The sequence below is a fragment of the Tursiops truncatus genome, chromosome 1, assembly GCF_011762595.2.
Source record: "Tursiops truncatus isolate mTurTru1 chromosome 1, mTurTru1.mat.Y, whole genome shotgun sequence".
In the NCBI taxonomy this organism is placed as follows: domain Eukaryota; kingdom Metazoa; phylum Chordata; class Mammalia; order Artiodactyla; family Delphinidae; genus Tursiops; species Tursiops truncatus.
This window is the reverse complement of record NC_047034.1, coordinates 4,254,644-4,268,533: the sequence shown is the minus strand read 5'-3', so window position 1 is coordinate 4,268,533 and position 13,890 is coordinate 4,254,644. Positions and strand designations below refer to the sequence as shown.

Below are 13,890 nucleotides of genomic sequence, written 5' to 3'. Positions count from 1 at the left end.
TTATTGGAGTATAATTGCTTCACAATGGTGTGTTAGTTTCTGCTTTATAACAAAGTGAATCAGTTATACATATACATATGTTCCCATATCTCCTCCCTCTTGCATCTCCCTCCCTCCCACCCTCCCTATCCCACCCCTCCGGGTGGTCACAAAGCACCCAGCTGATCTCCCTGTGCTATGCGGCTGCTTCCCACTAGCTATTTACCTTACGTTTGGTAGTGTATATATGTCCATGCCTCTCTCTCGCTTTGTCCCAGCTTACCCTTCCCCCTCCCCATGCCCTCAAGTCCATTCTCCAGTAGGTCTGCGTCTTTATTCCTGTCTTACCCCTAGGTTCTTCATGACATTTTTTTTCTTAAATTCCATATATATGTGTTAGCATTAACTTCACCGTAAATGGTACTTGATTATGACACTTAAAACCTTTCATATATAATAACACATATATATGAAAGGTTTTAAGTGTCATAATCAAGTACCATTTACGGTGAAGTTAATCTGATAGTTAATGGTAAGTATTGCATGGTAATTAGGTATAAACACTAAGTAGCACGTATAAAGGACTGTAATTAGTGCATTTCAGGGAGCCAGGCAAGCATTTTTGAAGCAAGCTTGGTGGGGAGATGAATAGAAAAGCAGTTAAACCCGGACTCTGCTCTAATGATCCCTCGGACCAGAGGAGCCTCTTTGGCCAGAACTCTCTGCTTTTCCATGAGCATTTGCTCTAGGCCAGGGGCCCAGGGCAAGGGGACAGCCTCCCCTATCAGCACAGAGGTGATGAAAAGTCATAGATAGAAAGTATATTGGATTTGGAGAGTCTTCACAACTTCTGAAACACTGTACACTATCTAGCTGCAGCTTTGTAGTCTTTTAAGGTGAAGAAACAGGACACATAGGGATGTTTTCAACACTCTGGGCATCATTTAGCCATGATAGGATACTTCTAGGGCTTCATGAGCTCTGTTTTGATCCATTTCCCTATCAGTCACTGTTCATGAGGGATAAGTGTTTTCCTCATACCAGTGAAATGTCTGGTCCGTATCCGAATGTGTAGTTCATTTAATTAAGCGTGTTTTATTGATTATCTATCTACCTATTGACCCATGTACATTTCTAAAAGGTGGTACAAAAGATAGTTTTTAGAAACCTTAACCAGGGTGAAATGTCTTAATCCTGGGAATATCTGGTTATTTTCCCTGCTGGGTGTGCCTGTGTATAACTCAAGTGACACTGTCCTTACTTGACTGATTTTGATTTGGTGGGACTCGACAGAGCAACCTGGTTCAAATGCCAAATCATTGGCTTCATTCTTGCCCACTTTCCTACCCCAAGTTCAGTTCATTGTTAAATCTTGTTGGCTGTATCTTAATATATCTGGGAAATATATATATCCCAGAAATATATCTGGGATCTGACCATGCTTATCACCTCCACTGTTAGCACGACAATTTAAGTCATCAATATCTTTTACCTGATTGTTATACTAGTCTTTTAACTGTTTGACTAGTTTCTACCCTGGAATCTGTTCTCCACAGCAGAGCTATTCTCTGCAAACCAAAGTCGATTTGGTCACCCTTCAATGGCTCTCCATTCATACCCTGCTTTATTTTTTAATGAATCACCATTTGACATAGTATGCATTTATTGGCTTATTACATTATTATTACCTTTTCTACAATATAAGGTCCATGAGAGCAGGGACTTTGTGTCTTGGTAAGGGTTTATCTTTATTCCTTAGAACAGTGTCTAGCAGGTTTATTAACACTTTATTAACCACTGAAGTCAACATCTACTATTGAGATTTTGAATTATTTTCGTTCTAAAAGTAAACTTTCTAAATCTTAATTCCATGGCTTTAACATTTTAAGCATTTGAGCTATAATCTACTCATTCTTAGCTCGAATCCCTTTGGTTGGGAAGCCAAACTAGTGAACGGACCTAGGAGTAATAGCAACTGCTTAATGAGCACTTCTATGCCAGGCTCTTGTGCTTCAGCATTTTGCTGTATCTCATTTAATTCTAGCCTAGTTCTAGAGACAGGTATTATTACTATTCTCCTTTTACATTTAAAGAGACTGAGACTTGGGAGAGATGAAATAACATAATACTCAGAGTTAATAACCCCTGAGCTGAGATTACAATCAAGGTGTGGTTGACTCTATACTGCCTTCTAGCCGTGTCCTCCGGTAACGCGTGTCAGGTTATTGAAGTAGCGAAGCGGCTTAATTCAAAGCATTCCTTCTGCAGTTCCATGTGCTAGGGTTCTGGGATATAACAAATGTCCCTCCATCCCCCAAAGACTCTTAGGGACCAAACCAGGTAGTTCCGCTTTCAGGAATGTCCTAAAAGCCACTGTCCTCTAAGCTGGGTCTCTTACTTTAATGTAAGTTTCTCAAGCGCAGAGGCAGTTACATCACCTAGGAAAAGACGATGGGATCAAAACGCTATGATCCAGAAGAAGAAAGCGTTGTCACCAATTTGGCTGACCGCTTGCAAATAGGGCACTTAAACATAAAGTTCTCAAAAAGCAGCCGACCCCCGGCTTGGAGGGAAGTTGGCGGAAAGAGGGGAATAGGTTTCGGCCTGACCACAGGACGGCTTCTCCAGACCCGCCTGGGCTCCAGCGCGTAAGTCGAGGGGTCCCTCCGCGGAGGCCAGCGGATGCATCGTGCGGCCAGAGCAGGGCTCGGGGGCGGGGCTCGGCGTGGGGGCGGTGCCGACGCCCGCTCCGCCCCCTCCTCGGGGATGCCGGGATGTTTACACTCCTGACAGCAGCAGCCGCTGGAGGAGGAGCGGGAGTCTTGGGAGGATGGGCCACCGCTAAGCTCGCGCTCCGGACGCGCCTCGCCGTGCACAGGGTGGGTCTCCGTGCCTGCAGCGTCCGCGGGGGCGGCGCGGCGGGAGGTGGCCAGCGCTCCGGGCCTAGCAGCCACAGCCCCTGGCCCAGCGGGCCTGTGCGCGGCACCGCCTGGCCGAGCCGCCCGCCCGCCCCGGGTCCCTCGCCGGCCGGAGAACGGAGAGCTCCCCGCTTCTTGGTGAGTCGCCACCGGGGTCTCTGGCGCGCGGGCCGGGGCCCCGCCGGCTGGGGCCGCCTGCGGGAGCCAGGCGGGAGGGGAGGTAGGTCCGGCTCGCGCGCGGCAGCCTCGGGACCCCGCCAGGGGGAGAGGAGGCTGTGCGGGGCGCGCGGACGAGCGGGCGGGGGCTTTGGTCCGGTCGTGGGCGGTGGCGAGAGCCTCGTGCCCCGTGCGGCTCGGGCGTCCGAGGCCGCCGCCGTAACTAAGAAACTCCGCGGCCACGGCTGCGGCGCAACAGGTCTCGGTTCGGGGACCCGAGGAACTTGGCGAAGTTCCGCCTCCCGCCGCACGCTCATTGGCGGCGGCGGTTATTTATTCCACGTGGATTGGTTGGGTTCAGCTGTCAGCCGTCAGCCTCAGCCGGACTGGGCAGAGCGAACTTCTGAGGAGAGGTGGGTGGTGGGAGCCTTGAAGACCGGCCTTGAGAAGTGCGGGGAGGGTTACCGGTCTGTTGGAGAAGGAGCTTTCCTGGGACTCTGTCAGAACTAGGAAGCGTCAGGGAGAGGGATTGCAAGGCAGTAGCGAACATTGGTGGTGATAGTGGCAATGGAAAAGAAATAAAGACATTGAACACTGAGGCCCAAGCCAGAGAGGCGAAGGGGAGCGCAGAGAAGAAAGGAGAAAAGTAAGACCACATTGCCCCAGGACAGGGTCAGGAATCGAACACAACCTAGAGGAAGGATCCTACAGTGAGATTTAAGAATCCCTGTTACCTCTTTCCTATATACTGTAGGCCTTGGGAGATGATGTTTCAAACAGGTGAATCTTGTTCTTGCACAGCTGTAGGTCTTGTTAGGGATAGATACTAAGAATAGACTTATTTTACAGTAAGATATGTTTCCAACCTTGAGCATTGTTGGTGATGGAATTGAAAGTCAGAAACATTGCAGAAGTGGAATGATTTTTCCCCTCCTTTGAGGCTACTGATCTTAAGGATGCAGTTGAAACGATCAGATGCCCATGGTTTGTAGAGCATTGTGTACCCGTTATAATTAGAACCACTGTTTCTAATTCCTTCTCCAAGGAATTTGCAGTTTCAAGGAGTATGCACACTCCCAGCAGGCTACAGCAGAGTGTCTCGCCAGGTTGCATTACAGAATAAAGTACAGAATGTGTGTGTGAGACCCATCTGTTCTGTTTAGGAGCTTGAGCTGCTCCGGGTGTGGTCGGAGAATAGCATAGTACTTTCACTCAAAAAGTTTATGGTACGTTTGGGACTATCAGACAAACACTGAAAGGGTGAATAGTTAGACAAGAGATACAATTAACTCTGTAATGCTTTGTGGCAACTCTTGCTGAATTGATGCCGAGTATTCTTGGCTGTAACGCTTGATGAAGGCCAGTGCCCCCAAAACGGTTAACATAAAGCGTAAGCAACTTCATTTCCAGACGAAGGGATCCCTCGCTACCGTCGAGGAGATCCAGTCCACAGGTTGCTTCACTCCTAAAACCGCAGCATCCTCAGCTTGGCCCTGGACTAGGTGGGAGCTTGCTGGGGTGGGGGAGAGATGTTGGAACTTTGAAAAACTTTGCGTCTCGGAGGCGTCAAAGGGGTAGAAACTATGGGGACGGCGAGAGGAGGGCGGCGAAACTAAAAGGCTAAGGCACCCCTAGTGGAAGCTGGTTGCTTTCCCGGGGTCTGGGGCAGCCCGGGACCTTGCAAGACGCGCGGTCCTGAGATTCGGCTCTCGAGCAGGAGGCCCCGCCCCCTTCAGACTGACGGCCTCCACAGCCAATGCGCGGTGAGGACGGCGCTGCTCCCGCTGGAGGGCGGGCACTTCCCCCGGCCCCGGGGGCTCAAGGGAGGGGGGCGGCGTGTGGGATAAACGGGCAAGATAAGGGGAGGTTGTGAGGTAAACACGCAAAACGAGGAGGGGGGGCTTGTGAGAGAAACGCATAAAACGAGGAGGGGGCTTGTGAGAGAAACACGTAAAACGAGGAGGGGGCTTGTGAGATGGGGGGCGTGTGGGGTAAACGGGCAGTGTAAGGGGAGGTTGTGAGAGAAACAGGCGTAAAATGAGGAGGGCGCAGCGGCAGGTTCCTAGGACCCCGTGGTGCTCGTCTCCTTTCAAGGTTCAGCCGCGCTTTGGACCCACCGGTTGGTGTGACTAATGGAGGGGAGGAGGGGCTCTCACAAGACCCCTCCTCATTTTACGCGTTTCTCTCACGAGCCCCCTCCTCGTTCTTTGAAATTATCTGAAAATGAAAACCAAGAAATGTCAGAATCCCAATCCTTAAGCGTTTTTACAATTACTTGGGACTCTTTCCACAGTTAAAAAAATTTTTTTTTCACCTAAAAAAGTAAAGACCGTCCCTGGAGTGCAGACTCATTTCCTAGTTTGCACTGCTGTGCTGCTCGGGGTCGTTGACTCGGGTCACACCTGCAGCGCCCTCCACGCCCTTTCCAACTCACACATTGTCCTGGCTGGACAATTTCAAGAGCGCTTTTCCAGCCCCTAAAGCAGCACTTACGCCAAGAATGAGGAAAGCACGCCTGGTATGATGGCCGCGTACTGGTGGGGAGGGGAGGTTTGAGGCCTCGGGTGTTAACCTACCCGAATAGTAAAACTCAGTTTTGTAGTCTCCACATGACCAGAACGCGGGTATAGTTTGTGCGCAGGAGTATCTGATCTCGTACTCCCCTCCCTTCATCTTTCTGGTGGTTGCAGTTGGCAGTGTGAGGCTCTGGTTTATTGCAAACATTTAAGTATTTTCTTCCCGACTCTTGTGCATTTACTGAAATGTAGATTTCTTTTTTTTTTTTAACTTAAATATGTAGTCAGAGAAATCATTAGAGAGTTTTATAACCAAAAACTGTTTTCATTGGAACTGCCTGATGTTTTAAAATGTATCTTTCCAGTATTACTAGTGTAGCCACTGTTCAGGGCATCTGGAGAGGAGAGAATAACGATTACTTAATGCAGTTTTGGAAAAGAAGTTGCTTAATTAGGTAATAGGTCCCCAAAATTCCTTTCAGGTTTTGATTTTTTTTTAAAACAGGCTTTGGTGTTTAAAAAATGTGCAGGGCAGCTGCATAAAGCAATACACTGTCCACATTCCTGGTTTCATTCAAATTAATATATTTGTCCCTTCAAATATTTGCTCAAGAGTTATGTGGGTAGGTGTTTTAGTACATCATTCATAAAACGTGGCAGCAAACTTAGCATAATACTAAGGGTGTTTTGGAAATGACCTGTGTGATTAATGTTTGCTCTGAATTGCCTTACCAGCAATTATTTTATCAGCATTTCTATAAATATATAACAAGATGTTTTAAGAAGCATTTCTTCATACTTTCGAATGTTTCAATTCATTTCTTCCTCCCTTCAATTTTATAGGGAATTTATATAATTGTAATCAAATATATTTATTTGCAGGATATAACGGCAATTGAGAAATTTTGAACTTATACATAGAACTAATGTAGAACCATTCATTCTTAGAGCTATAAAACCTCTAAACTGCTGATTCCTCTTTTGGTGATTAATAGTTTGATTATCCCTGTGTATTATACATCTTTACAGAATAAGGAAAACACTTAGAGAATATATTTCATGGTTTTTAGTGAGCAGTGGAAATGAGAAGGACAGGTAGATGGTCTTGAAGCATTCCTTAATTTTTTGGAGCAGGATAACTTCTTTTTTTTTAACTTTTGTTAAAATAACAGCTGTCATACTATGTATATAACGAGCCGATACAATGAGCTGTTTGCTAATAGCTATCCAAAGTGTTAATCGGAGTGTGTAACTGAATGGAAGTTATTTAATTGGTCTATCAAATTTTAGAAATTTGTATGTTTTCTGTTACTTAATGGAAATAGACCTTTCTGTAAATCTTGCCATTGGTCTTCTATTGATAATCAGTGTAAGTCATTAAAGGCAGTTTTTTCATACCAGGTTGCTTTTGTAGAGAACAGGGGTTCGCAGACTTTGTCTCTAAAGGATGAAAGAGTAAATATTTCTGGCCTTGTGAGCCGTATGGTCTCTGTGACAGCTACTGCCACTGTAGCCGTGGACATACCTGAACAGGTGGGTGTGGCTGTGTTCCAGTAAAACTTTGTTTATACAATCAGGCTGGAGGCCCAGTTCTGCCCTAGAAGGTAATACCAAGGGTCTAAACCTGATTCTAGGATGGATGTTTGGGCTGACAGGGATTTTCCACAGCACTGTGTTCGCCTTTTCTGGTCCTTTGATCCCTTATGACGTTCTCTTGATCTTCCCCAGTCCTCTCAGAATAACGCCCAGTTATTCATTGCCAAATTTTGTGTTTAGTCTCAGAGCCCTCATAAATATATCAGCCTCTTTCAGATTTATTCACCTGTTCAGGGATTTCTGTCATTCTTTGCCTCGGGGCAGGGGGGGATCCCACACCCATCCAGTGATGTTGAATGGATTTGCGCTCTCTCCGCTTCCTTCTTGTTGCTAAGCCAAGATGGACTCTGATGTCAGACATTTTTCTTTGCTTGATTGACTGATAGCCCTAGAAGGAATGTGCTTTGCTGTGTTTCTTTAACTAGTAGTTTTTGTTCTAAGTCGACTGGAGTGACTGCTTTTTCTGCTGTTAGAGAGAATTTCTGGCATGAGCAAGCGGGTGCACAGATTTTTTTTTCTTGTTAGAAAAATTGACTAAGCCTTTTTTTCTTTTTTTTGGCATTCTAATTTAATCATTTTATTAAGCTTTTTATTTATTTATTTATTGATAAGTCTTTTATAAAAGACTGTTTTTCCAGTAAAAAAAAAAAAAAATTCTAAAAAGGGCCTGCATTTGTAAGGAGAGGCTATAGTCACGGGCGTTTGTGGCCTGGGAGTACTTGCGGGGTACCTGACTCTTTGCTTTCAGTAGAGTTAGCTGTGGCTGACCTGGTTGCAGCTGCTGAGAAGCGGTTGAATGGAATGGAAAAGGCAACAGTTTTGAGCTTACACAGAAGGATTTCCCAGTCCTAGCCAGGAGTGGGTTCTGGGTGGGCCGAAATATTGACCCCTCGGGGCGGGGCCTGGGGCTTCAGAGCTTCCCGGCTAGTTGCCAGCAGCTGCTACCAGCCTCTTCTCTTTGTGTGACCTTGCTGCACAAATATCATTTTCTGTGTTTACCATGATGTGAAAAAGACTAAGGCCAAGGCTTCGCTCCTACTCTCTGACCTTGCTTGAGTTACTTGATTTGTTCAGACCGTAGTTTTCTCAGCTCAGGTCACAGTGCTTTGAGGAGTAAATGACAACATCTTTGTAGAAGGAGGGTAGTAGGCTCCGTGAGTGTTAGTTTCATTTCACCTCTTTCTCTATTCTTAGGACGTTTTGTGGTGGGAAAAACACGTCTTCTCAGTTTCTTCTGATGGCAGGCCCTGCTGCCCAGCTTTATCTGAAGAGGCTCCTACCCAGCTCTGCTGCCATTTCTACTTTCTCCGCCTTAATTATTCTTCCCTTTTGCCCTGTGATTTCCATATTTATAATTTAATTGTTCCCAGCACGAGTTAATGTTTTTACTAAACTTTGTGGGGAGAGGGCAGTAATCCTTAGTTCCTCAGGTAGAAAAAGCCACAAGAGCCTTGGGGGTTATAGTTTGGACAACAAAAAAAGTGAGAGTTGCAGAAAGATACTTAAATACTGATTCAAAAATGGAAAAAATTAAAATATTCTTTCTAGTGTGCTTCCAATTCTGTTTTTTTTATTGTTAAGATATTTTTCTCATATTCTGCTACTTAACTGGCAAATTACTCTAATTTTTTTGTGGTCGTAACCATAGCAAAGCCACATATCCTCTATATATTATGATTGGAAAAATGGAACAGTTAGACATGTTTATGAAAAATTGTTATACCTCTAAAATGGAAGGAGTTGCCAATCTTCCATTGCCTTTTATATCTGTTGAACCCTATAGTAAAATAATGGGATATGTTTGCATACTGTCATAAAGATACCCAGAACTGGACAATAGGTAATTTATTTCAGGCAAATAGCTTGTTCTTATTTCAAATCGTTTACTTCTAAGCATGGTTTGTTATTTAACAAGTACAGGTAAATTGACAGACATTATACAAGAAGAATGTTTATTGATGGATTGATTTTATAGGAATAAATTATGTTTATTCTCAATTTTTTATGGTAACCTACAAATTCACTTCTTTTGTGTGTGTGTGTGTGTGTGTGTGTGTGTGTGTGTGTTTAACAGTCTTTGGTATTTAGACACATTTAGAATAACATAGTAGCAGGTGAGGTATTCAGTGAAAAATGGCATTTTTTAACATTTTAATATATACCTAAAATAAAGTTTTAATGAAGTTTCTACATTTGATAAATATTTTGGTTGTTGAATGGCATATTGTTTTCAACTTCACTTTGTCATTTTGTGACCTAGAGTGTTCAAAGTATCAGCTGTTGATGAAGAGTTGTATTTTATTAGGTGCTTCTCCCACTGCTCTTCTAATCATTCTCATCGCTCTCTCCCTCTCTCTTTTAAGTAGGAAGGAATTTATTACACCATGTTTAATAGTATTTGGTGGCTGGGAGGGAGTCTGAGCTTCTAGCAAGGTTTCCCAATACTGGGCCACCAAGGGAGTTGCTGCCTCTTTCGTGATCAGAAAGCCACCAGCCTGGGACTACACAGCCACTGCTCACGATGGCGCTGCTATTCTGGGGGCCCTTGACTGCTGCGGTCCAGGTGATGGATGCTCTGGGTTCAGTACTTAACACCTCCTGTATTAGTTTCCCAGGGCTGCCCCAACAAATTACCACAAACTGGGTGGCTTAAAACAACAGGTGTTTACGCTCACAGTTCTGAAGGTCAGAAGTCAGAAATCAAATTGCCCACAGGGCTGTGCTCTCCGTGCAGGCTCCTGGGAGAACATGCCCCATGCCCTTCTCTCAGCCTCTGTGTTGGCGGCCGTCCTGGACGCTCCTTGGCTGATAGGTGCGCCACTCCAGTCTCTGCCTGTGTCATGTGGCCTTCCTCATGTGTCTCCTCCTCCTCTTAAAAGCGCACCAGTCTTACTGGATTAGGGTCACCTGATGACCTCATCTTTACTTCTATTCACTTACACTTAAAATTTAACAAGCAAAATCTGTACTTTTTTTTTTCCCCTCCCAGATTCTTCACCACACAAAAGATTTTTAAGATTTCTGGTCTTTCTGTTCTGAACAGAATATTTTCAGGTTGTACAGAGATTGTACCTGAGAGATAAAGGTACCCAGGTTATCCTGTACATATGTCATCTGCAGTTTGTATTTTATACTACCATAGAAGAGCTGTTCCAAAATCAATTTTCCATTCACCATTATTTTGTAGTTTCCCTTAGGAGACCTTAAGTCCATAATTCACTAAATCAAATACTTTCAGAACTGGAAGGAAACTTATAAATTGTCTAAACTGGCCTTTTCATTTAATGTGAGAATAAACTGAAACTCAAGGATGTGAATTTGCTAATCCACATTCCACTAGATTCCTTAATAGTCCATATTGCCTTGTGTGTTACCTTTGTCATGCTCTTGGTAGTAGGCATGGTGTTTTGTTTTCACTTGCTTGAATTAGCAGTCTTGTTGCATTCACAGTACGTGCTCAAAAAAAGACTTGAGGATAGAGTGACATTGCACCTCTGATTGCCCATATCAGGGCCTTGATTCAAGTCAGCAAATATTCGAGAGCCCAGCTGTGTAGTGGGGAAGTATTTCTGTTGCCTCTAGAACGAGGAACGTTAGCGTATGTTGCTATATCCTTACTATGAAATAGGATCAAAGAAGAAGAAATTCCTGTTATGGAGGCCAGTTCTAGGAAGCAGTCCTTAGTTAGAGATGGTAGATAGATAGTAAAGGCCAGAAAGCTCCTGGGTGATCACAGGGTTGTTTGGTCAGTATTTCATAAATAACACATTTCATTATATTAGTTACCTTGATTCATGAGGGCCAGGCTTCATTGTTTGTTTGTCATTTTGCTGTATTGACAATAACTTACGTGTCCTTGTTGCTTCTTGCACAGTATGTATGACTGAAACGTTTGTTAACCCCACTGACCAGTTTCTCCCTTTAATTTCTTCTTTTGCCATGATTCAGAGATCATGATGGGCTGTTTCCTTTTTCTCTGTAGCCATGCCTTTCTCTTAAGTTGGTTCTCATTTGTTTATTATATGTGTTCCCTGTTTCAGTGAAAATCCTATCTTACAAAGCAGTTATTAGAGATTAATCAAATCAATCCTAAAGGATTTGTCTTATAATTCCTTGAAATAGTTATATCTATCTGTACATTGAAAATAATTTTCAGAAAACTTGTATAGCCGTTCAAGAATACATAGTGACCTTCTTGCCATCACCGTGGTAGGCTGTATTTTCAAAGCATTTGTCCTATTACTGTGTTTCTCAAACTATGGTCCTCACAATGCCTGTGTCAGAAACACTGATTTGATAAGTACAAGCACTGGCGTTTAAAAGCAAGTACCCCAGATGGTTGTTATACACAGATTGGAAAGCTACTGTTCTCTGATATAGTGCAAGTGATTTTAATGGAGGTGTTCCTCAGGCAACAGTAAGAAATGCCACATGGCCTTTTTAAAAAAGATTTTTTCATTTAAAAAATTATTTATGATGGAAGTCCATCCCTACTGCTACCATCATTTCTCACTGGGGCTGTGTGGCCCTTGGAGTAGTTCACACTTAGTAATCAGACCCTTCTAAGCATATGTAGCCAATGTTTCAGCTCAACTGGTGGCCAGGTATTACTGAAATCAGTGTTATAAATCAATTAAAATAAATTAGATAAATACACATAACTGTAAATAAGAATTGAGTAATAATAGAAAATTCCACTTCAAACTAGTGAGAGAAAATAGTACATCTAAGTGTTAATTTTAGTTCTGTCCCAACCAAACGGTCCCTCTTGAGTGTACTGCTTGTGCTGTGTGCTGTTCTCACCATTTTTGGCATTTTTAGGGTATTTTTCTCAGCTGGGTGTGAAGGCTTACCACTTCCCTTACCTCGAGATGGTTTGCATTTTGCTTAAGGGCAAAGCCCTTAGCCTGGCAGCAGAGATTTTGCCTCCAGGCCCCAAGGCCCGAGCTTTACCTGCAGTTGCCTCTCTTGCTCCTGGGTTTGACTTTGCCAGGCTCTCCTGTCCTGCTTATCTGGCCGAGCTGGAAAGTGTTTGGGAACAGCGTGATGACGGCGTGATGACTAACCTGTTCCTTTTTCCATCGATAACAAGGAGCTGGTTCTCGAGTCCTTTCTAGCTGCCCTCCTTGTCCCAGATACAGGCCTTAACATGTAAGTTATGTTCTTTACTTAAGCAAGCCTATGTGGCCATTTTAAAACTACTTTCTATCAGTGATTTTTTGTTTACCTTTTTCTTTAATTAATTTGGAGTGTATCAATAAATTCAGGCCCTTTTTGTTTATCACCATTTCTACACCCACCTTAAAGAAATATATATTTATACACATATACATATGTAGATCATAAATAATGTAAGAAGAAACAGCTTGACAAAGAAGGTTTTGAAGTCCTGGATTGAGTCCAGGTTCATTTTTGTATGTTTTCAGAGGCCAAGCACAGGGTCTTAGGGTGAGTTAAATTAATATCCACAGAACTCAGTTTAAGAGTTGAGTGTCTGGCTTAGGAGAGAGATCACGGGGTGTGATTAATGGTTCAGTTAATAAAAAGGAGCCTGGGCTGCAACGATGTGCTCGGTTGCCAGGGCACCCTGTCTCCCGGGCTGTGGTCCCTGCAGGGCACGCTACAGTTCCTAGGCCTTTTTTGTTCACGAGATGGGTTGTCAGCCTCTGAATGGCAGTGTTTCCAGAGTAAGACCCAAATGAACATCCATTTTTCTTCATTGTGAAGTTTGTGGGGTATTTGCGTATGCATCTTGAGACCCCTGGAAAGATGATCCAGTTGGCTGCACAGCATTTGATGTTAAGCTTAGTTTCAGATCAAGGCCAGCTTTCTCTGAATTTGGAAGGCATACTTGCCTGCAAGCAGAGAGGCAGGCCGTTTGCTCTCTGGAGAGCTGCGGCAGCTGTAAGGGTGAGTCTGTGTCTCTTCCCTTTATGATCCTCCTTTTCGCATTTGTTCCTTTATTGTTCTCCCCACTTTCCTACTGGGCCCCACCAATTCACAGGTTGAAGAAAGAAATTTGGGGATATTGGTAAGTAGCTCACAGTGAGTAGACAAATAATCTAAACAAAGATCTATCTTTATGCTTTTAAAACTCAGTTTTGATTAATTGCGGAAGATGGGAGACAGGCGTGAGCAGTGTTATCTGTATGATCACTCCTGGCTCACCCGTCTTTAACAGCTCTGTATCGGGACCTCTGTCTTCAGCCTCAACCCTGACCTGCCTTTCCAGATTCACTTCTTTATTCTCCCCCAGATGTTGGTCCCATCTGACAACTTACCATTTTTTGATAAATTTTGTACCCTTTCTGGCCTCTGCTTTATCTTTTTCTAGCTGCTTTTAATTTCCATTTTTTTATACTTCAGCTGTTCAATCTCAGTGATTAAAAATCATCTTTATCCTTTAAGACTCTGCTCAAATGTTATACAAAAAGTACAAAGAAATCTTCCTTCTGCTTCTTTAGGCCTTTAGTGCTTATCGACTCTCCCTGTTGTTGTACTTGTCTTAGCTTCCGCCCTGGAATATGTGCTTCTGGAAGGTGTGAATCATGTCCTGTACATATTTGTGTTTCCTGCAGGGCCTGGGACCATTCTTGTCAGAACTGGCCATTCAGGGAATGGCAGATGACTGCATCCCAGAGCCTGTATGGGGCAGAAGGTCTGGGTAGATACGAGTAGTGAGAGAATGTCCAGGACAGTTGAGCAGTTGATTTCAGGGAAGTATA

General features: G+C 43.9%; 1 protein-coding gene across 19 annotated transcripts in view; it reads left to right on the top strand.

The window, feature by feature from the left end:
• The first annotated feature begins 2,744 nt into the window (after positions 1-2,744).
• Positions 2,745-13,890, top strand: part of NEK7 (NIMA related kinase 7) — a 153,112-nt gene continuing 141,966 nt past the window's right edge. For 16 of the 19 annotated variants that reach the window (XR_004524440.2, XR_004524445.2, XR_004524419.2 and 13 more), the window contains exon 1: positions 2,745-3,035. Coding sequence is in view for 9 of the 19 variants with exons in the window: in XM_033849228.2 (XP_033705119.1) it covers positions 2,754-3,035 (282 nt within the window). In the remaining 10 variants the exon portion in view is untranslated. The remainder of the gene's footprint in view (positions 3,036-13,890) is intronic. The other 3 variants (XM_019920455.3, XM_019920447.3, XM_019920448.3) reach the window with 2 other exon arrangements.